This window comes from Diospyros lotus, chromosome 3, assembly GCF_014633365.1.
Source record: "Diospyros lotus cultivar Yz01 chromosome 3, ASM1463336v1, whole genome shotgun sequence".
NCBI classification, from domain to species: Eukaryota; Viridiplantae; Streptophyta; class Magnoliopsida; order Ericales; family Ebenaceae; genus Diospyros; species Diospyros lotus.
Genome location: NC_068340.1, coordinates 38,780,751 through 38,808,393, shown reverse-complemented (window position 1 = coordinate 38,808,393; position 27,643 = coordinate 38,780,751). Strand labels below are relative to the sequence as shown.

At 36.8% G+C, this 27,643-nt stretch overlaps 3 protein-coding genes across 9 annotated transcripts; 1 reads left to right on the top strand and 2 right to left on the bottom strand.

Annotated features, from left to right (window-relative positions):
- Positions 1 to 1,960: 1,960 nt before the first annotated feature.
- On the top strand, positions 1,961 to 7,619 carry LOC127796169 (U-box domain-containing protein 44-like). 4 transcript variants are annotated; one of them, XM_052328172.1, is made up of 6 exons: positions 1,961 to 2,180; positions 2,270 to 2,341; positions 3,220 to 4,535; positions 5,200 to 5,503; positions 5,925 to 6,415; positions 6,520 to 7,619. In XM_052328172.1, the coding sequence occupies exons 3-6, from the start codon at positions 3,324 to 3,326 to the stop codon at positions 7,519 to 7,521; spliced, it is 3,009 nt and encodes a 1,002-aa protein (XP_052184132.1). In that variant the 5' UTR covers positions 1,961 to 2,180; positions 2,270 to 2,341; positions 3,220 to 3,323; the 3' UTR covers positions 7,522 to 7,619. The 4 variants fall into 4 exon arrangements, with proteins under 4 accessions (XP_052184132.1, XP_052184130.1, XP_052184131.1 ...); XM_052328170.1 differs by lacking the exon at positions 2,270 to 2,341; XM_052328171.1 differs by having other exon boundaries at positions 2,270 to 4,535.
- Positions 7,180 to 20,453, bottom strand: LOC127796170 (RNA-binding protein 1-like). 4 transcript variants are annotated; one of them, XM_052328173.1, is made up of 7 exons: positions 20,288 to 20,453; positions 15,412 to 15,533; positions 15,080 to 15,317; positions 14,600 to 14,661; positions 14,356 to 14,437; positions 10,981 to 11,108; positions 10,525 to 10,870 (listed from the first exon to the last, which is right to left on the bottom strand). In XM_052328173.1, the coding sequence occupies exons 1-6, from the start codon at positions 20,373 to 20,375 to the stop codon at positions 11,005 to 11,007; spliced, it is 696 nt and encodes a 231-aa protein (XP_052184133.1). In that variant the 5' UTR covers positions 20,376 to 20,453; the 3' UTR covers positions 10,525 to 10,870; positions 10,981 to 11,004. The 4 variants fall into 4 exon arrangements, with proteins under 4 accessions (XP_052184136.1, XP_052184133.1, XP_052184134.1 ...); XM_052328174.1 differs by having other exon boundaries at positions 10,988 to 11,108; XM_052328176.1 differs by lacking the exons at positions 10,525 to 10,870; positions 10,981 to 11,108 and adding an exon at positions 7,180 to 7,324.
- Positions 17,917 to 19,780, bottom strand: LOC127796171 (stress-response A/B barrel domain-containing protein At5g22580-like). Its single transcript, XM_052328177.1, is given in 2 exon segments — positions 17,917 to 19,295; positions 19,297 to 19,780. Coding segments are annotated over 2 exon segments (399 nt in total). The 5' UTR covers positions 19,443 to 19,780; the 3' UTR covers positions 17,917 to 19,042.
- Positions 20,454 to 27,643: the final 7,190 nt, after the last annotated feature.

Genomic DNA, 27,643 nt, shown 5'->3' with positions numbered 1-27,643 from the left:
TAAATCTAAAGTGAAATATTATTAATTTTAAACTATTATTGTAAAAATTTTGAATGTTTTTATATAGTAAAATAAATTTATTTTTAAATATATGGATGCTATATAAAATTTTGCTTAGAACTGTTAACATCTGAGGACCGACCCTGTGCAGATTCATTGATAAACAAACACCCTATAAATAGGCTAATACATAACTGAGAGAAACATGAAAATAGGCACTATTCCACATTAAAAACAAACTGTTAGGACCACCACCCACCTGCAAATTATTAAATTTCCTCAACACTCATCTCATCACATCCATCATGATATTGTTTCTCTACTCCTTTACTGCTATCGCCGACTGTTGAAACATTACGAGCTTTCTGTTCCTACGTGGCTCTGTAATCCGTCGAGTTCCCACACCAACCAATCAATGCCTTTTCCTGTATTCTCTAGTTTTGCCCTGCTATTGCTATATGGCTTTGAAGAACACAGATATATGATTTGTGCTTAATGGGTTACTCGTCTGTCTGTCTGTCTGTCTGTCTGGGTTCGGTTAAAATAAATCATGAGTTTGACTCTTTGCCTTATACAATAAAGCAAAATTTCTCTCTATAATTTATTTTTTTATCAAAATTAAAAATACGAACTACAACAACCACACAAAAAAAAAAATACTCCCAAGATAGCCGCCATCGCCACGTATGAGGATTAGTTGACTGTCGAGTTTGAGGATTCAAGGTCAAGAGGGTGGGCTTGTCTACTACTTTATTTATCTTATCTTCAGTTTTATTACTATTATATATATCTGAGTTCCTTCTGGCTCAAAGACAGAAATTTCTTTCCATTAAATAATGCCCAAAGCTGTTCGCAATGCAATGTAAAGCCAAGTCCGTCATCTCACATCTCGCATGGGTTTTATCAAATTTGGTATTTGTTTATATATTTTTTTATGAATAAATTACATTATTAATCTTTAAATTTTATATTTCATAATAAATTAGTGGTTCTACTTATTTTTTGTTAGGACAGTTACTAATTTTTAATTTTTATTATTATTACGTCATAAAACAAAAACTCATTAAAAGATTAAAAAAAACTCAAAATAATATTTTGAGTTAAAAATATATATATTTTATCTTAAAATAGATTCTGCACAAAGTATAAACTGAATAATTTTAACATCTAAAAATTTCTCCGAAATATCTAAAAACAGATAGACATCATTCATAAAGAATTTTAATCTTAATAAGACCTCAAAATATTAGGATAAATATTATTCATAAGAATTTTAATCTTAATAAATTTAAGAAAGCTCCATGTTCCTTTATAAATAAATAAATATTCATTTAAAAAAATACATTTATGATATTAATTTCAATATTACTTTCAAATATTCAATGTCTGATTTTTAAGTATTGAAGTGTTTACGCGAAAACTTTCCTACACCCTCTAATCTTTCTCTTTCTTATAGAATCAAGTAACTTGATCACGATGTTTCTACTTGATAAATTTATTATTGTATTCAAGCAGTAATAATTATAATTTAATATCTCTTTTAATTTTTTTTTCAAATTTTATTAATGACAATTAATACCATATATGTTAATATAAATATTAAAATGACTTGATTGTGGAGTTTGAATAAATTTTAACATTAATTAATTTTTTAATTTATATATATGTACGTCAACTTTTATTAACGGAATTTAATTAAAAATTAAAAACAAATTAAATTACAATAAAAATTAAAATTTAATCATTATTATAATAAAAATTAAAGTTTAATAATTAATTTATTACAAAATATTAGGAAGTAATGATATAATTTAATTATTTTCTCGTGGCCTTCAAATTTTCGGAACTTTTCTCAAAAAAAAAAAAAAAATTCTCACAGAAATTTTATTCAAGTCGGAAATTAATCAAACCCGACCCGAAGTGGAAAACGGTGTTTGGTGACTTGTCTCCACTCCGCGCACCGGAAGAAAACGCGTCAACCTTTCAACGCCGAGAGAGAGAGGGAGAGAGAATTGGCCGGCCTTCCAAGTCGAAGCTCTAACTCTCGGTAGGCCATTTTCCCGGAAAGCTATGGTCATTCACAAGAAAATTCAAATTTTCGGGAAAAACCAAACAGGTCTTCATTTTCCTCTAGTTTCCCGAGTTCTTGGGTCTTCGAGGATCACTACAAGTAATTCTGGGTAAGGTTCTTCAAGTCGCCGTTTTAATTTGTTTGAGCTTTGATGCATCTTCCATGCGTTATGTGATTGCAACCTCCATTTTCCCCTAGTTTGTTTGGTCTTCATTTTCCCCTAGTTTCCCGAGTTCTTGGGTCTTCGAGGATCACTCCAAGTAATTCTGGGTAAGGTTCTTCAAGTCGCCGTTTTAATTTGTTTGAGCTTTGATGCATCTTCCATGCGTTATGTGATTGCAACCTCCATTTTTCAGTGTCTTATTACGTAAAGTGTTCAGTAGAGTTTGATGTTTTCTTAGTTAAGCTGTGTAAAGTTTCAGTGTTGAGAAACCGAAATTTAAGAGAAATTGATTGTATAGGACTTTCATCATTTGTATCCTGTTTCCCTTTTCCTTTTGATTTCTTGGGGAATTAGGCTGGAAGATAAGCCTCTTTTCCCTGTTTGGTTGCTCAGAAAAAGAGAAAGAAAGAAAGAAAAAGGAACCCAAATCATGAGCCAACAATGATGCTTCATTGTATGGGAACTGATAAAGCAAGACGTTAATTAAACTACAACCAAGTCAGGTGCTAGAAAAGTTGAATTGGTTATTGCAGTGTCCTCCCCTGTTAGTAGCAAGCTTAGAACCCGAAAACTTCCTTCAGCCTCGAGGAGAAGACTTTTAGCAGTGGTTGGAGTTTCTTGACCACCGAACTCCATCTATTGGATTCCTATCTACAGCCAGTCCCGATTCCAGATAAAAGAAGAGGAGGGCCGTGTTGAGTAACTGACAATTAGCATAAAATTTGTTGGATCAAGCCATATGAATTTTAGACAAGTGATGAGGACAAGGCTAACGAGCTAGAATCATGTAATATACTTCACAGAGTGAGATTAAGACTTAATATGTTGTTTTCTCCACTTGATGACGCCTTCCAAAATGGGAAGTCCGGTGCTTGCAACATGGAAGATGGTTTTTCCTTATGTCAGTTGTTGGATGGACTGTTCTTTACTGTGATCTGCTCTCTCTATTGGCCTTATGAGTTTGCTAAGTTTGAACTCGGTGCAGGGCCTTATATTGTAACTGTAATCGGAAACAGCCACTTTCAGAAGACGCAATAGAAGTGTTGAGTTGGGATCCATACCTCTGCTTTCATTACATACTGGGACAAGATGGAAAGCAATGGAACGGCTGAAGATATCTTCTCCAAGACGATCCTGGCCATATCTGAAACAGAAAATGCTGCTGGGTCTGTCCTCGTCCAAAAGGAGAATTTCAACAAATTTTCAACTCACTTAGACAGAATTACATTTGTCCTAAAAGAGTTGTCCAATTTGGATTTAAGAAGTTCAGATAAGTTAATAAATGCTCTAGAGATTCTTAACAGGGAGATCAAAACAATGAAGCGACTAGCCATAAGCTGTGGTAATAGAAGCAAAGTCTATCTGTTTCTTAATTGCAGAAGGGTTGTTAAACAGTTGGAAGACAGTACAAAAGAGATCAGCCATGCCTTAGGCCTCATCTCTTTGACCTCTTTGGACGGTTCGTCAGTTACGAATGATATGATCAGTAATGTATGCAAAAACATGTCAGATACTGAGTATCGGTTAACTACAGCAGAGGCACAAATCTTGGAGAAAATCGAGTCAGGAATAGAAGAGAGGAATGTTGATCAATCCTATGCAAGTAATTTGCTCCACTGTATTGCTGAGGCAGTAGGAATCCCCACTGAGCAGTCAGAACTGAAGAGAGAATTCGAGATACTTGAGAGTGAGATGGAAAATGATGGGCTGATAGAAGACACAACAGAAGCTTTAAGGATGGAACAAATTGTGGCGCTGCTTGGCAAGGCCAATATGATCACAACCCCGGAGGAGAAAGAGAGGAAGTATTTGAGAAAGCGTAGTTCTTTGGTAAGGCAGCCTATAGAACCCCTTCATTCCTTTTATTGCCCAATCTCGGGGGATATCATGGTCGACCCTGTGGAAACCTGCTACGGGCAGACTTTTGAGAGAAGCGCGATAGAGAAATGGTTAGCAGATGGTAACAACCTCTGTCCCTTGACAAAGATGCCTCTAAACACTTCACGTCTGAAATCAAACAGGACTCTCCGAATCTTGATTGAAGAATGGAAGGACAGGAATATAATGATTACAATTGCTTCCCTGAAACCAAAAATTGAGTCAGATAAGGAGCAGGAAGTGATTGATTCCCTTGGGAAGCTGCAGGATCTATGCATGGAAAGAGAGTTGCACCAGGAATGGATGATAATGGAGGGCTACATACCGATTCTTATTGACCGTCTTGGTGCCAGAAATTCTGTTATAAGAATGCATGCTCTGGACATCCTTTACATCTTTGCGAAGGACAGTGATGAAAACAAGGTATTTCTTAGCTTATTCCTGGCTGCTTAAGACCATCTCTCAGTTTAACATGAAGAGAACATAAAGTAACTCCAATCATCAATCAAGCTATATCTTCAGATGAATAAGTAAACATACCTGAAATTTCTTCAAATTAGCCTCTCTGGCTTTTCTTGTCTCTTGCATATCCAGTTACTCTATTATTTCCTTTTCTCCTATAAAGTCTTTACAGAAGATAAGATCATAACTAGAAATGACCAACGAGCTAAAATTTAGCCAATCCTACTTATGTTGTTGATGTGGATGACAATGATGATATTTATCTGTGTTCCATCTGTTACTGTTGACAATATCTTCTTTTGGTTTGATCGTAACCTATGGACTCTCAAGTATTTGACAATGTTTTTACTACTATTTAGGTCAAGTGAGCAACTAGGGGTCAGATGTGGTCTACCTTAAATTGTTTTGTCACTCTTAGATCTATTCTTCTTAGAACAGTCTAATTATTTCTGTTATGTATGCTCTTTCTCAGTTCATCTGACCCGACAGTGGGATTAAGATTTGATATATTGTTGTTGTATTTACACTTGCTTGAATCTAAAAAGGAGAGAACAAACAAGAAGAGGAAATTCGGTTTCTAATTTGCATACTGTTGAAAAGATTATCAAAAAAATTTCCTTGGCAGGAAAAGATTGCTAAAGTAGATAATGCCATTAGATCCATTGTCCATTCCCTTTCACGTAAGGTCAAGGAAAGTAAGTCAGCATTGCAGTTGCTGATGGAATTATCAAGAAACGACAAAGTGCGCAGCTCCATTGGGAGCATTCAAGGTTGTATACTTCTACTAGTGACCATCTCCAGCAGTGATGATGCTCAAGCTGCAAGAGATGCAGATGAGCTTTTAGATAATCTCTCTTCCGATGATCAGAATGTTATACAGATGGCAAGAGCAAATTATTTTGGACCTTTACTACGCCTACTTTCTACAGGTACTTCCTCTCTTCCCCACTTTTTATTAAACACAACACCGAGCCTTGGTTAGAATGACATGGTTGTTCTCTTGTGACTGGAAAGTCACAAGGTCCAAGTTCTGGAAACAGTCTTTTTGCACATGGTAAGTCTGAATGAAATAACCTTTCCCCCAACCTTCCCAAAGCGAGGAGTCTTGTGCACCGACGAGAACACCCCTCGCATCTTCAAGTATCACCCTAGAATCTCCCAGGCAACAAATTTCTCATGATGCAGCATTTGAACCTTGGCGTGTTCTCTGGGTTTCTCGGTTTTTCTGTTTCATGCTGCTTCCTTAAGATTTATTTTCCAAGCTAGATAATTGTAATGGGTGCTAGATGAGAGAGAGTGAAGAAATAGATGAATATAGATTCATGGAAACATCTATTTGTGTTGATGCAGGACCTGATAGTGTCAAAATGATGGCGGCCAAGACCCTATCAGAAATTGAGCTGACTGATCAGGGTAAACTATCCCTCTCTAAAAAAGGGGCACAAAGGCAGCTTCTGAAATTGCTCTCTCATGGAGATATAGAGATTAAGGAAGTGGCTATTAGTGCTCTTCATAAACTTTCAACCATACCGCAAAATGGACTGGAGCTGGTCAGAGAAGGGGCAGCCCGGCCGCTCCTTGAGCTTCTCTACTGTCAGAGGCTATCAACGGCAAGTTTGCGCGAGAATGTAGTAGCTACAATCTTGCAGCTCGCGATATCGAGTGCTGCTTCTGAAGCTGATGAAATACAGACATCAATTTTTGAATCAGAAGAGGATATTTTCAAATTCTTCTCTCTTATTTCCTTGACAGGACCAGAAATACAACAAAACATTCTACAATCTTTTGTTGCAATATGCCACTCCTCTTCTGGTTCAACAATCAGGAATACATTAAGACAGGTACATAAACAATAGTACAATTTGAGCAACTCTTGTCGAAATGTATGGGAAGCAAAATCTAGCTGCTATTCTGATCGCTGTTCTGTCCATATATTGTTGATCAGATTTCTGCTACCCGAGTGCTGGTCCGATTATGTGAGCATGACAACCACGTGGTTGGGGAAAATGCCTTGAAGCTGCTCTGTTGCTTGATGGAAGAGGGTGACAATAGCAGCTACATAGACCACTTGGACCAGACATTTATTGACGCTTTATTGAGGATTGCAAGAACTAGCAACAACCTGGACGAGATTGCAGCTGCCTTGGGTGTCATCTCCAGTCTCCCCGAGACTTCTGAAATTACTCAGTGTCTGCTAGATGCCGGTGTGCTTCAAGTCATCTTCGCTTGTCTTGCCGATGGGCGTAGTGATGCTTCACAGAGAAGAAAGGTTGTGGAGAACGCTGCAGGAGCTCTTCGCCGGTTCACTGTTCCAACGAATCAAGAATGGCAGAAGAAAGTAGCTGAAGCTGGCTGCATACAGGTGCTGGTGGAGTTGCTGGTCTCAGGAACTGCTTTAACGAAACAAAAGATAGCCATATCTCTGAAGCAGTTTTCAGAGAGTTCTGGTGGCTTGAGCAAGCCAGTGAAGAAGAAGCATGCAGCTTTCAGTTGCTTCTTGGCCTCTCCTGAATCCAGATGCCCCGTGCACTCGGGCATTTGCACCATCTCGTCCTCGTTTTGCCTTCTGGAAGCTGATGCTGTCAGACCCCTTGTCAGGGTTCTTGCAGAGGAGGAAGAAATCGGTGCTCGTGAAGCCTCTTTAGATGCACTGTTAACATTGATTCAAGGTGCCCAACTACAGAAAGGCAGCAAGGTGCTAGCTGAAGCCGATGCCATTCATCCGATGATAAAACTATTGAGCTCATCCTCTGCAGGGTTGCAAGAGAAAGCTCTAGAAGCATTAGAAAGGATGTTTCGGTTGATTGAATTCAAACAAAAATACGCGATCCCAGCCCAGCCACCACTAATAGATATTACTCAAAGAGGAAGCAGTAGAATGAAATCCCTGGCTGCCATGACTTTGGCTCATTTGGATGCGATCCATGCACAATCTTCCTATTTTTAATCTGTTTTCAAATTCTTTTTCCTGTCAATGGTTGGTTCATAATATCTTACATGATGAACTGATGGACATTAAATGGATACAAGATGCTTTTGCTTTCAGGGTTGCTGGGCTGGTGTATGATGTATCTGTGTTTTGTTTTTCCCTCCTCATTTTAGTGAGTTTGATTGAAGGCACAAACTTCCCAAAAATGAACACTCACGAGGTTATCAAACAAGAGTCCTTGCAGAGTTTATCTAGACAGAAGATCTTTTATCAAGAAAGGTCACTCATTCTTATAATATTTTTAAACTTATCTTACTTTTATGGTGCTTAGCTTGCATTTTAAAAATAAAAAAAGAAAATCTACTATCAAATGCGTAAAAATGCCAGTTTTGTATACAGAAACAATATATTTCACATATTGTTCAGGAAAATGTTTATGCTAAAGACTGTTTTATGTAAAACACAAAACAAAACAAAAAAAGGGGCATTGTTTAACATTGCCCAAAGATATTCATCTGATTTTCACATAAAAAATGATTTTGTAAAATACAATTTTGACTAAAAAATTTGACATTATCCTGTGTTCACAAGTGCCATTTATAATGTAAGTTTTAGTTTTGATCCCAAAAGACAGACAACAACTTACAAAGTTTTTCTAAGCAACTCAATTCTCATATTTTGATGTGAATCATCTTTCTACTTTTTTTTTTTTTTTTCAAACAATGGAAAATGAGAAATATTTTACAGAGCCTAAAACTTCAAAAAAAAAAAAAAAAAATGCTTTCTAAGGACAATATGAAATCCGCAACAACACAAAAACAAGAAGTTAGGGCAAAAGCGACGGGACAACTGATATTAATTACCATCAATGGCCCAAGAGAGTTACCTCAGAAATTACAATATCAAATAAAAAAACCTAGAAATTTATATGTCATCTCGAGGATATTTCATTTTCCAGACATAATAATTTCTTTCAAGAGAAAACAAGTTCTAAGGTATTATTATTCAGTTCAAAACAGATATGATGTGGAAGATGGCGAGAAGACACGGACATGCCGCTTTGCTTATTTAATCCAGTGGTAAATTGTAGAAGCAAACGGCTGTCCTAAAAGAGGAAAATGATATTTCTTGTTACCTCTCTCGACTATGAAAGGGTCTCCTCTCCTCTCCTCTCCTCTCTCTAGCACATCCTCCACAAAAAGGAGGTCCCTTTTTCCCCCCCTTTCTTTCGTCAAAGAAATGCTGCTGCTGCTGCTGCCAGGTAGAGATTGGAGAAATGGGCGGAGCAAGGATCAGAAGGAGAAGAGTAGGTTTGGCTTTTGGGAAGAAAATCATTTTTCCGACTCAATGTCCAACTATATGCATGCTGTGAAATCAGTGAGCATTGAAGCATGATGTCTTATTGGCTGGCATTGCTTCACAAACAGCAATATATAACCAGCAATATCACCACGAGAATCAGTCGTGGCTTCCTGCGCCCAAGAAACCTAATCACGATATTTATTATTGTAAAAACTCCCAACATTCCACTTCTACACGTCCATACAACAATTGATGTTCGTTCCTTCCGTCCCTCCCTTGATCAGATGGGCGATACACTTTGACGTAAGAATATTAAACGTGAAATAACTTGAGATTACAAAAATATCAATCAGTATCATCATATTATTTTAATGATATTTTTAATATGAAAATAGAATAAAATAAAATATGCCAAGGTACGATCTCCCTTGAATAAACAAAACGGAATCTACCTTTTCTTTCCTTTGGCAGCTATTATCGCACTCAACATAGCCTCAGAAAATGAAAATAATTTCATTTTTTTTTTTTTTTTTTTGGGTCCTTTGGTCAAGCGGAGAAAGAAGAAAGAAACACTTTCCTCCAACCCTTGCGAAGAGAGAAGCAATGGAGTCATCCAGTTAGCGAGTGAATGCAAGGATACCAACTGGGGAGCTCTAAAAGAAAGCAAAGACGTTCCAGCCACCTTCTACCTTAACCAAATCAATCCCAAGATAATAATCATGATTCTGATTAAACTCAACAATGCCACTAGAATCAAGCAAATCATGATTATGAACAATAAACACCATGTGATCTTCGAGCAAATACAATCATACCGTGCAGTCCCCCCACTCCGCCACCATAGAGAACTAGGAATAGGAAGCTTATGGACTGCACGAGATCTATTTGACCGAGGAATGGCAGAAATCATTGTGGTCCCACAACAGAATAAATCAAGACGCATCATAATGCAATGATAAATAACCTGTTGCAACCATTAATGCACTACTGTATAATGCATGATTAATGGTCTTCAAGCTGGACCACAGGCCACAGCAACGTGACTCACCTGAAACCTCCTCAAGGAGCAACAGTTCACCGTCGAAGGCAAGAAACAAACTCAAGATAGAACCTCTGGCTAAAAAGTAATCGTGTATCTAATTAAAGAATCCCAACAAAATATCCAAACCTCAATGGCCATAGGCTCCATTTAAGCTGCCCAGCTCTCTAAGGAAGTTACAACTGTGATAAAATTTGACTGATTCTACAAATAAGATGATAGCTATACAGTATAAATATGCCAAGTGTTGAATGACCATAAAACGAGGTAAAAAGCAGAGAATTATAACTGCGTGCAATGGGGAAAAAATACAGCCTATGGTTACTTTCAGCTGTTTGTTTGAAGGTTGGACAAACTGAGCAAAAGGGGAGGGGAGGGCAGCAGAAAGGCACCCAATAAAACCCCAGGGGAGAATAGTTTATGTTGAGATAAAAGGAATATATAGAATTGAAACCCAAGTCTAGCCCCTTATCCTTTCCCTTCTACCTTAGCTACAAATGCAAATTTGGAAGCTATCACTTTTTTGGAAGTGTTTTGTTGTCTAAGGCAGAAAAGAAGGGCGGAAAAAAAAAAAAGGAAAAGGGCAAAAAAAACAACTTACAAAATGAGAGATGAGAAAACCTAGTAAACTACTATTTCTTTTCCTTTCTTTTTTTTTTAAAAAATCAAAATTCAATATATGTCTCCAAAGTGAAAGATGTTCTTGGGGTAGCACTAAAAGAGAACCTCATGACAGGTGATTAAGAGTAAAACTTACAGCGTCTACAGTACCTAATTTCATCATTACTAATTCAATATCTCCAAACATGCAATCCTCATCCAAAGACAAATATGAGTAGAAGATACTGAAAAATTCCAAACAAAACAGTACTTGTAACTCAAGCAACGGACCCTAAATAAGTAAAAGCCCACGTCATTCAAACTTGTTCTAATGAAAGAACCATAACTTAGAGAAGCAAATTGTCGAAACTCCAATGCTGTTGATTAATCGCTCATTATCGGAAAAGTCCCAGACTCGAATAGGTCCTACACAAAAGCGTCGTTCCACAGTTTAGTCGATTCGTTGTTCCAAAATGTATTCCTTTAAAAGAATGACGGCGGTTAATAGCAAAGGGTTGATCGCATTGGGATAGCACCTGTCACCTGTAATACCACATAATTTAACGCTTGCCACGGTGCCCGCCACCTGACCTCGCACCAGGGTAGCGAGCAAATTGCAGCCTTAAACTGGCTGAGTCACGGTCATCCTCATCAAATTTATAACCTGCAAAATTGAGTTTTGACTATTTTACGCTGCGCAACTAACCACTCTTGTGAACCGGAAATTGGGGATCAGCAAACAGGTGATATTAGACGTGTAGTTATCACTTCAAGTACAAATACTTGCACACACGAAATTCGTTATCACTTCCTATTAAACCCTAATCGTCATGTGGGCCCACATCATGTTAGGCACAATGGTATTGGTAAAATAAAGAGGAGGGCAGCTCAATGTAATATGCATTCCCAGTGTGTCCGGGATAAAAGCACACGGTTGGCAGGGGTGTTCTGATAAAAACGAAGTAAAAGAATCGTGTCGCTTCTTCACTGCAGGGAAGAGAGAAGTGTCACTAAACTTTTGGTTGGTGCACTGTTAAGACTAAAAACAGTATAGTAAGTCTGAAAGGTGATCTCAGAAGTTGCCTGCATCAATCCCACCTCTATATTCGTTTATAAATAGTGTATTTCCAAGCAGGCATATCTAGTCCTGCCTATCCACAATGAGTTTATCACTTCAACATAAAAGAAGAGAGCCACCAATTTAGATTGAAACTTTTTAACATATCCTTACCTCTTAGGTCATGTACCAGAAAATTAGAAGCTAGAGGCTTTCAACAAGGAAAACCCTCTATTCTTTATTCTTACAGGAATGGGTGAAGAAACTTGTACTCCCCCAGTAAATGTCCCATTTTGCGATCGTAAGTTGTTTTTTTAAGCGGGAAGTTTTACCGGACAGCTATAAAACCATATTTGTTATATGACCAAATTTTGGGCAGTTAAGTACCAATGTGTGCAAAACACAAGTCTAACTAACACGTGAATGTTCAGGAGAACATGCAGCCATACAAAAAAGAGAGAATTATAAAAGAAATTATACATAACAATCAGGTGCATGATATGCAATTAAGACGGTTTGGATATGTAAAAAGAAGACCATAGATGTACATACCTGTTAGTCTAGTGACGGAATGAAATAAGCTTATAGCAAATCCTTAAACAAAACATGGTGTGTAATGGCCTTATAGAAAACATATCCACAGATAAGAAAGAATTGGAAATGGTAGAATACAAACATTCGATGTTACCTGGTGGGATTAAGAGTTAGGATAGTTGTTATTGTCCCCTAGTAAATGTATCTATTTTAGCGACGCCTCACTAATTGTTCAATAGCATATTTGCACTCAAGCATTCCTTGCCATGACTCTACATGTAGAGCCACCAGCTTAGATTGAAAATTCAAACAGATCCTTAACATTTTAGATTATTGAAAATTAGAAGCTTAGAGGCTTTCAACAAGGAAAAACCATTTCAGCAATTTACCCTCCCTGTAAATTCTTCTTTATTTTAGTTGACTTTATATTGTTAGATTTGTGTGAACTGGTAATTCTTTGCCAATTAGTTTTTAATCAAATATTAACATCTGGTAGATCTAAAGCATGCATGAGCACACAAGAATGAGGTTATCGTCACTGTTCAACCCTTTTAACATTCTCTTTGTCAGAAGGGTAACTTCCTGAGGGAAGCTGTGTGGAAGACTACAGCTCATCCCTGTGTCTCTGTTCTTTTTTGTTTTTGGAATTCCTTACTTGGATGTTCTACCACCAGCAACTGTAGCAGAAGAAAAATAGGTAATCCAGGGGAAGAAAGCTTGGTGAAACATGTGCAAACCCAGAGACAGGTGAACAACTCATCTTTTCCTCTTAGTATCAAGAGGGTGGAGAGATGAGACGCGTAATGTATTAGATCTTTGGCATTGTACATTGGGATGTGCACCAATGTGTCATATGGTCCTCAAAGAGAGATGAAAGGTTCTTGAAGCTGTTAAAACTTCATATTTTGACAGATTATTCATTCACCCCATAAATAAGATGGGGCATCCACTGTTAAAGACATCACAGTTAAATCTCTTCCTCGGCAATAATATTCAGTTAGATGGCAGCAAAGCTCCGCAACCAGATATTCACATTATTAACTCCTTAAAAAAAAAAAAAGGCATGGAACAATCAGAAACACCAAAAATTGCAAAATACTAGCTTATTTGAAATGAGGGATGTTATGATGGATATGGGGTCTACAAGAAAAAGATAATAATAGAATAGTACCTGTAAAAGATAAGATGGATGAGAGACATTTAAGATCGTTTAAATATATGAAAATAAGACCAATAGATGTACCCATCAAAAAATTGTTTGTAGCAAAAGAGATAATTGGCGAGGTCATGTAGTTGCATCTATTGGATTAAGATTTGGTGTTTTTATTTGATGAAGTTATTGCAGATTTCTAACCATGCTGCCACCCTATGTTACCTGGATGCAGATCATTCTAGTGGCAGAAGAGGAAAAAGAATGTTGTATCTCAAATGCTCCAAAATGCAGTACAATAAGAGCATACATGCATACAGAGTAGTAAGACAATGCAAGGTCTCCTAAAGCAATGTAGAGATGAAATCAGAAGTGAATAAGAAGCTCGAACTCATGTAGCTGACCCCACATAGTGGGATAAAGGCTTGATACATTGTTGTAAGATGAAATCTGAAGGAAGGTGAGAAATTGTATGGGTAAGACTACATTTCAAAACATTTCTACAGCAATTTATATCTGACAATTAGACGATCAAAAATTTGTAAAAACACATTCATTAGATAGCCAGTTCTTCTATGCAGCCAAACTACCTTAATTTCAATTCATTAGATTTATTTTCACTTTGTATGAGTAAAAGATATAAGAAACTTGGGGATAATTCTGGATTGCTAAGTGCACAATTTTGGAACACAGGCATGCTTCATTCCAGAAAATGCACAGAGAAGCAAAGCAGATAACATTGGAAACAAACCTATAGATAGCATCATCTAGCTATGTCAGCTTTGGAAGGACTTGCCTTTTAGGATTAGATGAAGAATATCCTCCACCAAAAAGGAGCTTCATTTAGGGATTGACAGCAAAAAAGTGTGGACTACACATGTAGTACTACATAGAGATAAGTTTAGAGAGAGAACTACCTATATCTCTTATCGACACTCCCGCATGTCAATGAAAGAATCATTTCCCTTTCATCATAAAGAAGATTTGAGCTCTCACTGGAATGAATAAACTATCATCTAGCACCAGGAACTCTACCATAAGAACAGTGTGAAAAGTGCACCAAACATAGCTGACAAACTGATAGACTAAAAGTTCCAAGAAACTTCACAAAGTAAAACAGCAGCTGATATTGCCAGCAGTCATAGGTGAAAACAAATTTGCATAACTCACCTTGCAATGCGTCCATTGCAGTGGCAGCATGTGCCGGACTGACAAAATCAACAAAACAGAGTACCAGTGGCTCACCCCCAACCTGCAAGGGTTAAATAGTCAAAGAGTTCATGAATGAAGTGCTAACTAATGATCAACATACTAATTTATCAAGACCAAAAATAAAAAATAAAAAATAATGACCTGCATGCTACAGAACAAGTTATAAAAGTAACAGTTAAAAAGATTAAAAAGTAAAACCTACATGTCTTGATTCCTTTGTCACCAATCTCACTTCTTTATAACCTACAAAAGGGCGAAAGATATCTGCATTCCAAGTAAAGGAACAACACTACAAACTAAAAATATATACCAACTTGAGGGGGGCAGGTAAAATGCACGTACAAGTTAAAAAAAAATAGTAGATTTCAAACAAAGGTTCATTGGGTGGCACTTGCTGGTCGAGATTTAGTTTTTATTTCTTTTAGCAAATTTTGAATGAAGATGAGTCTTGGTGCAGTAGTAAAGTGAATCTCAAATTTATTGTGAATTGGAAGTCACAAGTTCAAGTAAGGAAACAATTTTTTCTTTTATTTTTTGTGTTTTCCAGTTTTTTAAAGCAAAATATGTGAAGGAAATTTTGGAAAATAACTTTATTGAAAGAGCTTCAAACACCCATACAGGGTGTTTGCTTATATAATAGAATAGATAATAGATGAAAAGTGATTACATCATGTAAGGATACGAGAGACTTCCCTGCGGGTACAGTTTGTAGGCAAGCCCTCCACAAAGAGCGTATTGCTAGCATCTGGAGGGAGGGAAATCTCAGGTCTGCCACCTCCCAATCCCATAGAACGGCTTTTTGTTGTTACCACTGGGTCTGAACCCCCAAGACCAATAATTCTTGGATCATCAACAGGACGACCACTTAGTCCACCACCCAGAGGTCTAGCAGAATCACTCCCACCATAAGATGAAATTTGCTGGTATGTCATAGCACAATATTAGGCCTACATAAAGCTCCCAGAATGTTAAAATAACAACAGTCAATTTAGAACATGAGATAATAATACATACTGCATTGCGCAAGTAACGATCATATGATGCCCCAATGGTATCAGTATCTCTAATCAGATGAAGCCCTGCTCTTTCATCATCACGAACATAGTAGCTTGGCAATTCATGACCGCCAGGAAGATCTACAATATTTAGTGACAAACTACAGGAATTATGTGGGAACGAGGAAGGAGTAGTGGAAGTTGAGATTGGAGGGAGGTCTTGAGGAAAAAGGAGAAATAAAAATGGAGCAACAAGGCACCATCAAGAGTACTTATTAGAGAAAAGAAAAGGAAAAAACATACAGTACAAGTATAGAAAATACACTGAAACCCTCCAAAGCAAAGGATAAATACTAAAAACCAAGTTCAATGTTTTCCCTAGTTGTACTTTTCCATAAAAAAACAAAACTGGGTTAGCTCCTCATGCTGCATGACTGCTTAATAATAAACGATCTTATTTGATAACAAATTACAAGAGGCCAGGACTGTCGCTCCTAATCAGGTGGCTGAATTTGCTACATGTAAAAATAGTAGAAATTACACTCCATAAGAAAACTACTGTCCCTGGAACTCCACCAAATTAAAGCCAAATCCCATTCTTTTCTTATTCAATCAGATAATACAAGACAAAAAGAGAAGTCCAACAAGCAATTTTCCTGTAGATTACCACATAAATACATGCATATAAAAAAAATTGTCCAACAAGCAAACACTTGATCTGCAGGGCATCCCACAGAAACTATCAATGAGCAAAAAGGTAAAGGTATACAATTCTGTCTTATCATGGAAAATAGAATGTCAGCAGTTCAGATAATTTGTTGAAGTCACAAACCAAATGAAGTTAAAAAAAATCATAAATTAGCTTAAGCAATAATATCTGTCTTAGCATGTATATACAACAGCAGTTTGTTTCTATATATATATAATTCTAAAATGTTTGAGAGTAAGAAGTATTAATTTCAAGAGGAACTGGTGTTTATACCAGTAAAAGGCTGTAGACTACCAAAAACTTTTGTGAAGAAAGTGTTTACTATGTATCCATGCACAAAAAGGGTGCCCTGACCAAAACCTAGTACCAATCAAGCCCCTTTGGAAGGCAAGGAGGCTATCAGACCATCAGGCTAAAACCAACTAGAGTCCATATATATAACCTGTCCATATATATAACCTACAATAAATTAATCAAATACATAACTGGTCATTCAAAAACACCCACACAACAACAAAACACATACTCCAAAATGAACTACAGCATCTTACACCCCTACGGCTTCCCCCCCCCCCCCCCCCTGCGCGGGGAGAGAGAGAGAGCCATTCACCCAATGAGTTCAGCCAAGATGAATGGAGTCCAGCTGGGTTTCAAATTGGGAACCCAGCGATCTAGGTTCCTAATCTGGAAACCAAACCATTGGGTTACCACACACAGAGAGAGAAGGAAGAACTTATCATTGATGGTGCCATAGAGGAACTCTCTGACAAGAAATTGGGTTTCAGCCTGCGGGGGAGAGGGCAAACCCCATCTTCTCTCGCAATTAGCAACCCCCTCTGTCTGAGTGCATGCGTGTGTGTCTGAACCCCCTCATTGTCGGGGTTCGATTTAGAACCCCACCCACCGGGGTTGAGCGAGTGAGAGAGAGGATTGCAGACATGGGCCCCCCCACGCGCGCATGCTCTGTGTGTGTGTGTGTTGGGGGGGGGGGAGGAGAGATGGAGTTAAAAAAAAAGGGACTAAATGGTCAATTTGCAAAATCTGCTAAAAGCAGGAGAGGCCTATTGCCATTTCCAGAAACACAAAGGTGGCCAGTGCATTTTCGCCAAACCTCAAAGGCGCCATGTGAAATTTACCCAAAAGGAAAAATACATTTGCTTTCTGAAGTACATCACATGAAAGTCGGTTTCTAAATTAAAGCAATAGCATATCAAATCAGCAGTTAACACATCAATCAAATTTCCCCCAGTAAGTAGATTAAAGAAATCCCTTCATTCAACCTATGCAACTCTCTCTCTCTCCAGCGGAGCTGATCTGAACTTCCACTTTCTCTTTTCCCCATCCAGCAGCTAAAAGAGAAGTAAGTTTCTCTACCTCAGAATTCTGGTAATATATATGTGCCAAAGGCAATGGCAGAGGGTGAGCTACTGATATTTATTCTTGGCCAGGGCCAAAACTTGTCAAGATCGTACTGAATAAGATACTGAATATGTCATCAGTATGGTATAATACAAGTATGGAACAATTTAGGGTAATGTTCCAAATACATCACTTTAAAAAATTAATAATATATATTAATTATATATGAAACAAGATTTTGAATTTGCAATTGATATGATACACTGATTTGGTGCAAAAGAAATAAATATTACTTCAAAAGTTAAGAAATTTATTTTAACAAAATATTTATATTAATAAGTTATGAAATTAATCAAAATATAATCTCACTCACTCAGTCACTTTATTATTTTACCAATCTCGAAAGAATGAACTTTAAAAAATCTTTAGAGAAACCAAAATTACCTTTGTCGCAAAAATCTCAAAAATAAAATACAAGTAAATTTTGCTCTCAAAAATAAAGTAAATCTATATTAAATAAATAATCATATAAATTGAAAAAAATAACAAAGAAATATCTAATGTCAAAGTTGTCTGCACAAACTTTTTCATCAATCGGCATGCAACAATTCTCAGTTTTCCTTCCCATGCCACATACTCTCTCTCAAAAACCAAATATGTTATGCACTTATGTCCTCTCTCTTAAAATCCTTTCTGGAGATTAAGAACAAACACCAGGGTGGCCTTTTCTTCTTTGCAAGCATCGAGCCATGCCAGCAAGCTTTGATTGCGGCAAAGACTTCTTCCTCCATGGAAGTTGTTCGGCAACGCAGTAGAGAATAGCAGTGTTATTAAAGGCATGCCTAGGCGCACCCTGGGCATCTGAAAGCCTTCCAGGCGGGCACAGACCAAAAGGCGCGCCTCAGCCCAAGGCACCTTAGGAAAAGGCGCGTGCCTTGGGCTTTTTAACTGTTTTTCAAGCTTTTTATTTCACTGTTTCTTACTTTATTTAATTTTTTACTGTTTAGGGTTTAAATTTATTACTTCAACTACAAATTTGACAATAAGTAAAAATGCTAATACTTCAAATGCTCCAATTGAATTTGAACTAGATGAGGATGGATAGGGAGAATTGAACAAATTCAAGGCATGCAATAACAAAATGCAACATTATGTCACCAAAACAAAGAAAGATGCAAATTCAAGTCTAGTATATTACCTACCAAAAAAATGTATGAAACTATCATCACACTTCTAAACCATAGAAATCATCCAACAAGAGTAGATGATGTGGAGAAAGATGTTAGAGATGATGCTTCTAATGATGAAAATATAGAAATGTTTAATCTTTAGAGTGGGTTTATTTATAACATGCTTGTTAAATATTATTAGAAGTTAGAACCTATTTTACACCTTTTTCTTCAACTATATTTTATTTTATTTTATTTTTTATTAACTTGCACCTAGTTCCACTAGGCTCGCGCCTCGCCTTGTGCCTCAGCCTCTAAGACCTTTGTGCGCCTTAGTGCGCCTTGCGCCTTTAATAAGGCTGGAGAATAGGAACTCCTCTTCAGGGCTGGCTTAAGGCATAGGCCGCCGATGCCTAGGGCCCCAAAAAAATTGCAGAAGCTTCTGGCCAGAACAGGTGGGAGGCTTGGCAAGAACAGCCAAGCACCACAATCTTGTCAATGGCTGGGAAATCAAGCACCACAACCTTGTCAATAGCTGTTGAAAATGTAGCTGAGAACTCCACACGTTTTGGGTGCCCGGCAAAGGCAGCGAAATCCCCCTTGCTCTTGAATATAATCAAGAAAGCATGGGTGAAGCCTTGTCTCAGCATCTCCAGGCTTTCAATGTCCCACATTAAAGGACTTTGAGTGTTACACGTACTGGAGGTATAAACCCAATGAAATGGCAATCTTCTCCATCTCCTTCAAGAGCTCTTCCACTGCCACGCCGTCCTTGAACTTGGCCACCGCCAGGTGCTTGATCTCTGCCGCCATGGCCGCCTCTGAACCAATCTACCAGATGGGCGGCCAGAGGCACAAATATATACATAATATTGGCCGGAAAAAGTGCTGTCTACAGTTAGCCTAAGTGAAGGCTGAATGCCGACGGGACGCGGTCACTGGCAGGGGGAAGGAGACGGTGGCGGCCGCACAGTCGCCAGTCAGGGTTCACACAGACCCAGAACTGCGGCCGGAGAGAGAGAGAGAGGGCCGCTGCCAGCTGCCAACGCCAACCGCCGGACTGCTTAGGGCCCCACCAACCCTTGAGCCGGCCCTGCTCCTCTTCTCTCTCTCATGCGAAGAAGACACAGAAGGTTGTACCTGAAAGTCTTTGTGGGGGGGGGGGGAGGGCATGGCCCTCCCCTGCCCCTTAAGCTCTCCAGAACGCACTCATAGAATATGCATGCCGCCCCCAGTATATGTATATCTATATGCAACTAGGGATCAGCCCAACAAAATATCCATACTTCGCATTACCTTGCTAACACACAGGAGAGGAACAAATCTTAATCTCCATGACGATATGGACACAAATAAGAGGAAATCTGACCTCTACTAGGTCAAAAAGCTGCTGCAATTACATTCTAAGGTTACGTTCCTTTGATATATCAAATGAATGGAAACGCAAAGATCTCTCGGGAAGCAAGGGAAAACAGGCCGACAATTATATGAAACCCTAACAATATATAGTACCAGCTATAAACAATCTTCAATTAACGAGATAGGGGGGGAAAAGGAAGCATACACATACTCTTTTAAGGGGAAACCCTAATTCCTCTTACACATACATATAGAGAAATAGAGAGAGAGAGAGAGAGAGAGAGAGATGAATATGGTACCGTAATCAGAGCGAGGGCGTTTAGCAACGAGATTAGGAAGCGGCGGTTGCTGCCTCCGGTCGTCGTATCGCCAGTAAGCATCCGCCATTATGCGAGGGCGAAAAGCTTTGGGGGAGAAGCAGAGAGAAGCAAATAGAAGGATGGGCGTGGCGGTGTGTCGTAAAACAATGTAATGCCCGCTGAATTCTCAGAATTACCCTTTCCATCTCACTTTATTACTGCAAGGCCCTATCGTATGCCATTCCGGAAAGGTTTTTTTTTTTTAAACGGGGCTTGCTTTTAATTTTGATATTTAATTTTAATACTCATATAATTAATAATGAGTTTCTAAAAAAATTGGTGACATTTTTCAATTATAAATATTTTATAAATTATAAAAATATTTAAAATGTGTAAAAAGCATTATACTTTTCAAAAAAAAAACATTTTTATTACATAAAAAGTATTTATAATTTTTAAAAATTAGAAATAATTTTAATTTTAAAATATTAATTAATAATTTTTGGATAAGCATTATCAAAAAATATTTTTTTTAAGTTTTTGTTAATTCTTTGAAGAAATATTATTAACTATGTGAGTATTTAAATTGAGTGTGAGCTTACCGTAAAAATGTTTATGATAAATTAAAAATATATAATACAAGTGCATAAATATTAAAAATAAAAAATATAAGTATATAATATCATAGATATGTTATTTTCATTTTTTATAGATTAAATAATCTCAATCTTATTAAGTCTTTACAGCTATTGTTGAAGAATCAACTCACTTTGGTACATTTTAATGTTATTCGACATATTTTATGAATTTATTAGATTATTTTTCTTTAACTTTACCTATCACTAAAATTGGTAAGTTGCTAATTTTTTAAATTGTTGTATATAGACAAAAGTTCATTAAAAGATAAAAAAAAAATTCAAAAGTCTAAAATAACTTTTTTTTGGATAAAATGTGTAAATTTTCTCGTACGCAGCAAAGGTCTCACGCAACATGCAAATTAGATAATTCTGACATTTAAATTTTTTTTCAAAAAGATAAACGTTATCTATAAGAGATAAACGTTATCCAAAAATATCTTAATCTTAGTAGAATTAGAAAAAGTCAAGATAAACATTATCCATAAGAATTTTAATCCTGACAGGATTATGAAAAGTCAAAATATATGCTATATGTAAGAATCCTAATTTTAGTAGGGTCAAAAAAAGTCAAGATAGACGTTATTTATAAAAATTTTAATCCTAGACTACTTAAGATTACTCCATACCCCTCTATAAATAAGGAAGTACTCATTCCAAAAAAAATACATATACGATACTAGTATAAATACTGTTATCGAGCTCATCATTTTCAGTATCTAAATTAAGTATTAGAATGTTTGTACGAAAACTCTCCCACGTCCTCTAACTATTTTTTTCCTTGTAGATTCAGGCGATGTATCAATATAAATTCATTATTGTATATTGACAACAATAATTGGCCTAGAGCAATAGTACCACCAATCAACAGCAACAAGATGGAATAAAAGTTCAATCAAAGAGACCACATGAGATTCCTTCCCAAAGCCAGCTGAAGGAGCACCTCTAGGGCCCGTTGAAGGCTCTTTCTTAGGGGCAGCTAAGGGATACTTCTCAAGGGCAACCAAAAGCTCACTTCCACAGCTTATTGGGAGCTCTTCCCCTGGGGCAATTGGGGGCTCATCCCCAAAGTCAGCCAAGTATTTACCTCTAGTGCCCATTAGAGGTTCATTTCCAAGGTTAATTGGGAATACGGTCAAGTAGCCAACCTAGTTTCCATCCCCAAGGCATGTCTAGGATTCAACCCCAAAGCTAGTATGGGGTTTAGCTTCAAGGTTATTCAGGATTTCACTCTCAAAGCCAGTTGAGAATTTATTTCTATAACCAGCAAAATGCTCGTCCCACATAATTCATAGATCCTTCGATACATACTTTCTCCATGGTACCACGAGCATAATCAAAGGCTTTACAACACTAACACAAGGAATGGATGCAAGCATTTCGAGATGTTACTGATCTGTTGAAAAACACAACCCCACAAACAGCTCTACTATCAACCCTTGATAAATTTGTGGTTGATCTAAGCCTTCCTCTAAAAGTACAAGAAGAAAGTTCAGAAATTACATTTGAACTGCAAAAAGACTCAATCTCATCACACCACTTCTTGAAAAACTTGTGCACGAGAGCCTTCTTTTTCCCAAATACGTGATGGGTAAGAGGAAATAATACAGAAAAGACGTAAAGGTACCCAAAGAAACTCTCAAAAGAGAAAATACTTGGATAATGTCGAAAATACATCCACAAACGAAGAATAACCTCCCCATAGAGGCTTGTTACCGAAAACATCTTGAATTTTCTTGGTAGAAAGCTTATTCATGATAGCTGGCATGAAAATGACTATTTTCCTAGACTAATCATCTCGTGTGAGTAGCAACTTTTTATGTTCCCAGATCCTCTCAATCATATTTTCCATGTTTAGCGTTTCACGAACACTAAACGTTGATGGTTTTTCAATTTCATTAATTTCCTATAACAAGCCTCTATGGGGAGGTTGTTATTCGTTTGTGGATTTACTTTCGTCATTATCCAAGTACTTTCTCTTTTGGGTACCCCTACGTCTTTTCAGTATTCTTTCCTTTCCCATCACGTATTTGGGAAAGAGAAAGCTCTCATACATGAGTTCTTGAAGAAGTGGTGTAATGAGATTGAGTCTTTTGCGATTCAGGTGTAATCTTCAAACTTTTTTCTTGTGCTTCCAGGTGATGGCTCGAACCGATTGCATATTTCTTAAAGGTTGATGACAGAGCTGTTTGTGGACCTATGCTTTTTAGTAGATCAGTAACATCTCGCAACACCCACATCCCTTTTTCGTGTTGGCGTTGTAAAACCTCACATTTCACTCATGGTACCATGGATAAGGTATGTCCCGAAGAATCTACGAATTCTATGGGACAAGCATCTTGTTGGTTCTGGAAATAAATTCCCAATTAGCCTTGGGAGTGAAATCACGGATGACCTTGAGGTTACACCCCATACTAGTTGTGATGCCCCTAGTCCTACATTCGATGTGCTATCATAACCCATGGTTACAATGTCAGCCACTGGCCAAAATTTAAAGCCAATTATGCCCCAACAAGTTTGGATGCCCTGGGTGGGAACAAAGTTTCACCGTCTTCATTCACCAAGAACTCGAGTTCCAAAAGAAAAATTGGCAGCGAAAGGCTCTCAATTCTTGGTCGAGCTACACATTTTATAAGGACTTGGGGATGAAAGCCCAATAAAAATTAATTTCCATAAAATTACTCTTAAGTCCCATTTCTAACCTTAAAATCTCGTTTGTCACACACATTTAATACAAAACTAAGAAAATAAAATACTCGTAAACTCATACAACAAAAGTCTTTTTACGACTGGTCAACCACGTTTATCAGAGAACTGTTAACTACCACCGCTTTTCCTTTACTAGGGTTTGAGTCATCTGTGTGGTTAGTGATAAGGGGTGAGTATTAAGACCCAATAAAGACAATATGTAAAAATAGCAAATTGTAACTTATAACAAACATAAAAATATATGAAATAAAACATGCATACAGACCCGTCCACTTCATCTATCAAAAACTCTTGGTGGCCTCATATGAATTTCTATGAACCCTATCACGAGCTCTATTTCATCCCCAAAATCCATAGTCTCATACCTAGGCACTCCCCTATTATCATATGTAAGTCATAATAATGAAATTTACACAAATAACATATTAACCCTTACCGACTTGCTTTTAGCTTATTATGATCTCCTTAGATGATCCTTAAATTCTCCCAAAATGATAGAACCGCTGAAATCACATCTCAGAGATTCTCTAACAAAATTAAACACAATAAGTAAAAAGAGTTATTTAAATAAGTACCACTAAACTCAAATTTATTTAATACCAGACATATCTTACTTACTTTGCTCCTTAACTTTAATTACTTTATTCCTTTTAATTTCTTCTTAAACTCACGCTCGTCTTCTCCTCTTCTTGCTCTTCATCATTTATAGCAAACTTTACACACATTTCAGCCATAATTAAAATATCCCATGTCTCAAGTTTGTCTCATGAAATCCTAGCCTTACCTTTAATTTATAAACTTTCCTCAATTTTGTACACTTGATTTAAGGTGTGAATGTTAAAAAACCGGAGTAGCTAGTCATGAATTAAGGAGATGTGTCTATAACAAGGGAATAAAATAATGTATTAGGTGGTAGCTTTTAAGGAGATATGTTTGTAGAATGAATTAAGGAGACGTGTCTAGAACAAAGGAATTAAATAATGTAATAGGTGGTAACTTTTAAGGAGATATGTTCGTAGATGAAGAATATAATAATGCATTAAGTGACAGCCTTATTCAAAACAAAATCCAACTTTGCTCCCATAAAGGATCAAACCTTAAACCTGTCAGTCCTTTTATATATAAGTAACCACTAGGCTACAAGACCCCTTTGATTATAATTTTTGCAACAATTAATTTTATACTAAAAAAACTCCTAAATTCCAACCTCATACTTAGATTCTAAAAATTCTAAAAAATTTCAATCACTTCCATATTCAAACTTTAATGTTCTCCATTAAATATTACAATGCCACAAAATTTTAATAAATTATCTCAAAAATAGAAATTAATTATTATTATTTTTCAAAATACCGGGATGTTACACTAGCTTTGGGGGTGAACCCTAAACAAGCCTTGGGGAAGGAAACTATGCCTGTTGCCCGACTATATTGTCGGCTAACCTTGGAAAGCAACTTCCAATGAGCACTGGGGTAAATACTTGGCTAGATTTAAGGATGAGCCCTTAGTTGCCCCAAGGAATAAGCTCCTAACGAGATGTGGGAGTGAGCTCCTGGCTAGCCTTAGGAAAGAGCCCTCTTATGCCTTTGGGGAGGAGCCTTGACAAGCCTTGGGGGTTCTCCCATAGCTAGCTTTAGGGAGGAGTCCCATATGGTTCATTTGACTGGAGTTATATTCCATCTTGTTGCTCTTGATTGGTGGTACTATTGGTCTGGGCCATTACAGATGGATTTATTGGCTTTTCATACAAGTTCCTATAAACGATGCCAATTATTATTGTCAATATACAACAATGAATTTATTTGACAAAAAATATCGTCATCAAGTCATCTGAGTTTGCAAATGAAGAAAATATTCAGAAGGCACGAGAGAGTCTCCGCGCAAACACTCGGATACTTAAGTCAAACACTAAGAATGATGAAAGTCTGGGAGCAGTATTTACACTAGTATCAGGATTTATCTTTTTTGAAATAAGTGTCTACCTATTTATACATGAGAGCATGGAGTAATTCGAAGTAGTTAAAGATTAAAATTTTTATAAATAACGTCTATCCTAATTTTTCCTAATTCGATTGGGTTTAGGATTGTTATGTATGATATTTATCTTACCATTTTGGAGATATAATTTCTTATGGATGATTGTCTATCCATTTCCTAAAAGGATTTTCGATTGTTGGACTTATATGGTTTACGTGTTGTGTGGGACCTCCCCTAATATTTGGAAAAATGCTTTTACGATGATGATGTTGTTTTGGGGATAAAAGGTGTCGTGAGACTTTCCCACGGGTCTTGAGGGACAGAGCGAGGTCACTCATGGGCCTCTTAAGGTCGGGGGTCACCTATAAGCCCTTTAAGGCCACAGGTCTTCCCATATGCTTCTTGGGCTTGAGCAATCATCCGCGTGCCCTTTTGGTGTATTTGGGGCATTTTCCCTATGGTCATTGGCTGCACTCTCACCCTGCAATTAAAACACAAAACAAAACACAATAAAAATTTTATATATATATTTTTTATTTACGTGAGAGGTTTATAATCGTCAATGTACGAGTGCAGTTGTAGTCCAAATTTAAATTTATACTTTCTGGATGAGTTCAGGTCGTCCACTGAGAGATTTATTTTATGGAAAAAGCAAATGAATGTCACACACACGCACACGCATTTAGATAGATTGGTAATAAGATTTTTTTATGATTTTCTTTTTAGATAACAAATACTATAAAATAAAGCAAGAGAGAAGTTGAAATAAATGCTTAATGTGAGAATATAAAATTGGATAGCACTTGAGTTAAGATAATTTCAGCACCAACTTATTGATTCCCAAATTTTAGCAAACAAGGTTTAGTAACATTAATATAATTTCAGATATGAGGATTTGTTACTAAATGCAATTAGAGATGATGATAGTTCTAATTTAAGCAACTACCATAAATCCAATTACAATTAATATACAAAACAACTAAATTAATCATCCGAGTTTAGGTATGATAGTGTTTCCAGTTCTAGTAACTCTCATGCGTGACATGAAAGCTCTAAGTTAGGCTTACGCTCCAATACAAACCTAGTGATTTTCCAATAATTAAAACTCACCCATATTGAAATTTAAATTAATATTACTCATTTAAAGTGCAGCTTTTTTTGGGAATCATTGGCGTTGGACACTGTCATTGTCTTAACCCAAGATTAGGTTTATCTACTCATTTCCATTTAAAAGTTAATTAACAAGAATTTAAATGGCGTAATTTAAATAATAGAATTTAAATGACAAGAATTAGAATAGCGAAAACTAACCGGCCATTTAGGCGGTGGATAATTAAAAGACAAGAATCAAAATGGCAGAAATTTAAAGGCATAAACTAACCGGCCATTTAGGCGGTGGATAATAAAATAACAATAAATGACATAAGAATTTAAAAGAAGAAATAAATGAAGTAGGATTACAAGAGAAAATAAGAGAGACAATAAGAGCAATTCTCTAAGAGAAACTCTAAAAACAAAACTAAACTTTGATTCAAGTGATAACAATCTCCTCACAAATGCACCAAAGTAAGCTATTTATAGCCCATAAGATGCATTACAAGCCACACAATTATTCAATTAAACAAAACATTCACCTAACTAGTGGAACAAAATTAGGTAAAAGACAAAAAATACAAAAAACTTTAAGTGGTGGACTTCTCATAAGAATACAAAAGACTTTAGGTGGTAAAACACTTATAAAAATACAAAACAAAGAAAAGTCTTCTACAAATTGGACTTTGTTGGGCCTTTGGTTGGTTTTGGGCCTTTGGTTGATCTTGGGCCTTTGATTGGTCTTGGGTTTTTCTTATGTTGAATTCTATTTGATAGTTGGACCAAGTGCACTTGAAACATCCTCTAGACTCCATAGTTTGCCCATGAATTTGAGCAACAATAATGGGTAATCCAACGTCTTCAATTTATGCCCCTAATTAATTGTAGAAGTCAACTTCATTGCTTCATCCTGTAATAATATATAATGCAAATAATTATTTAT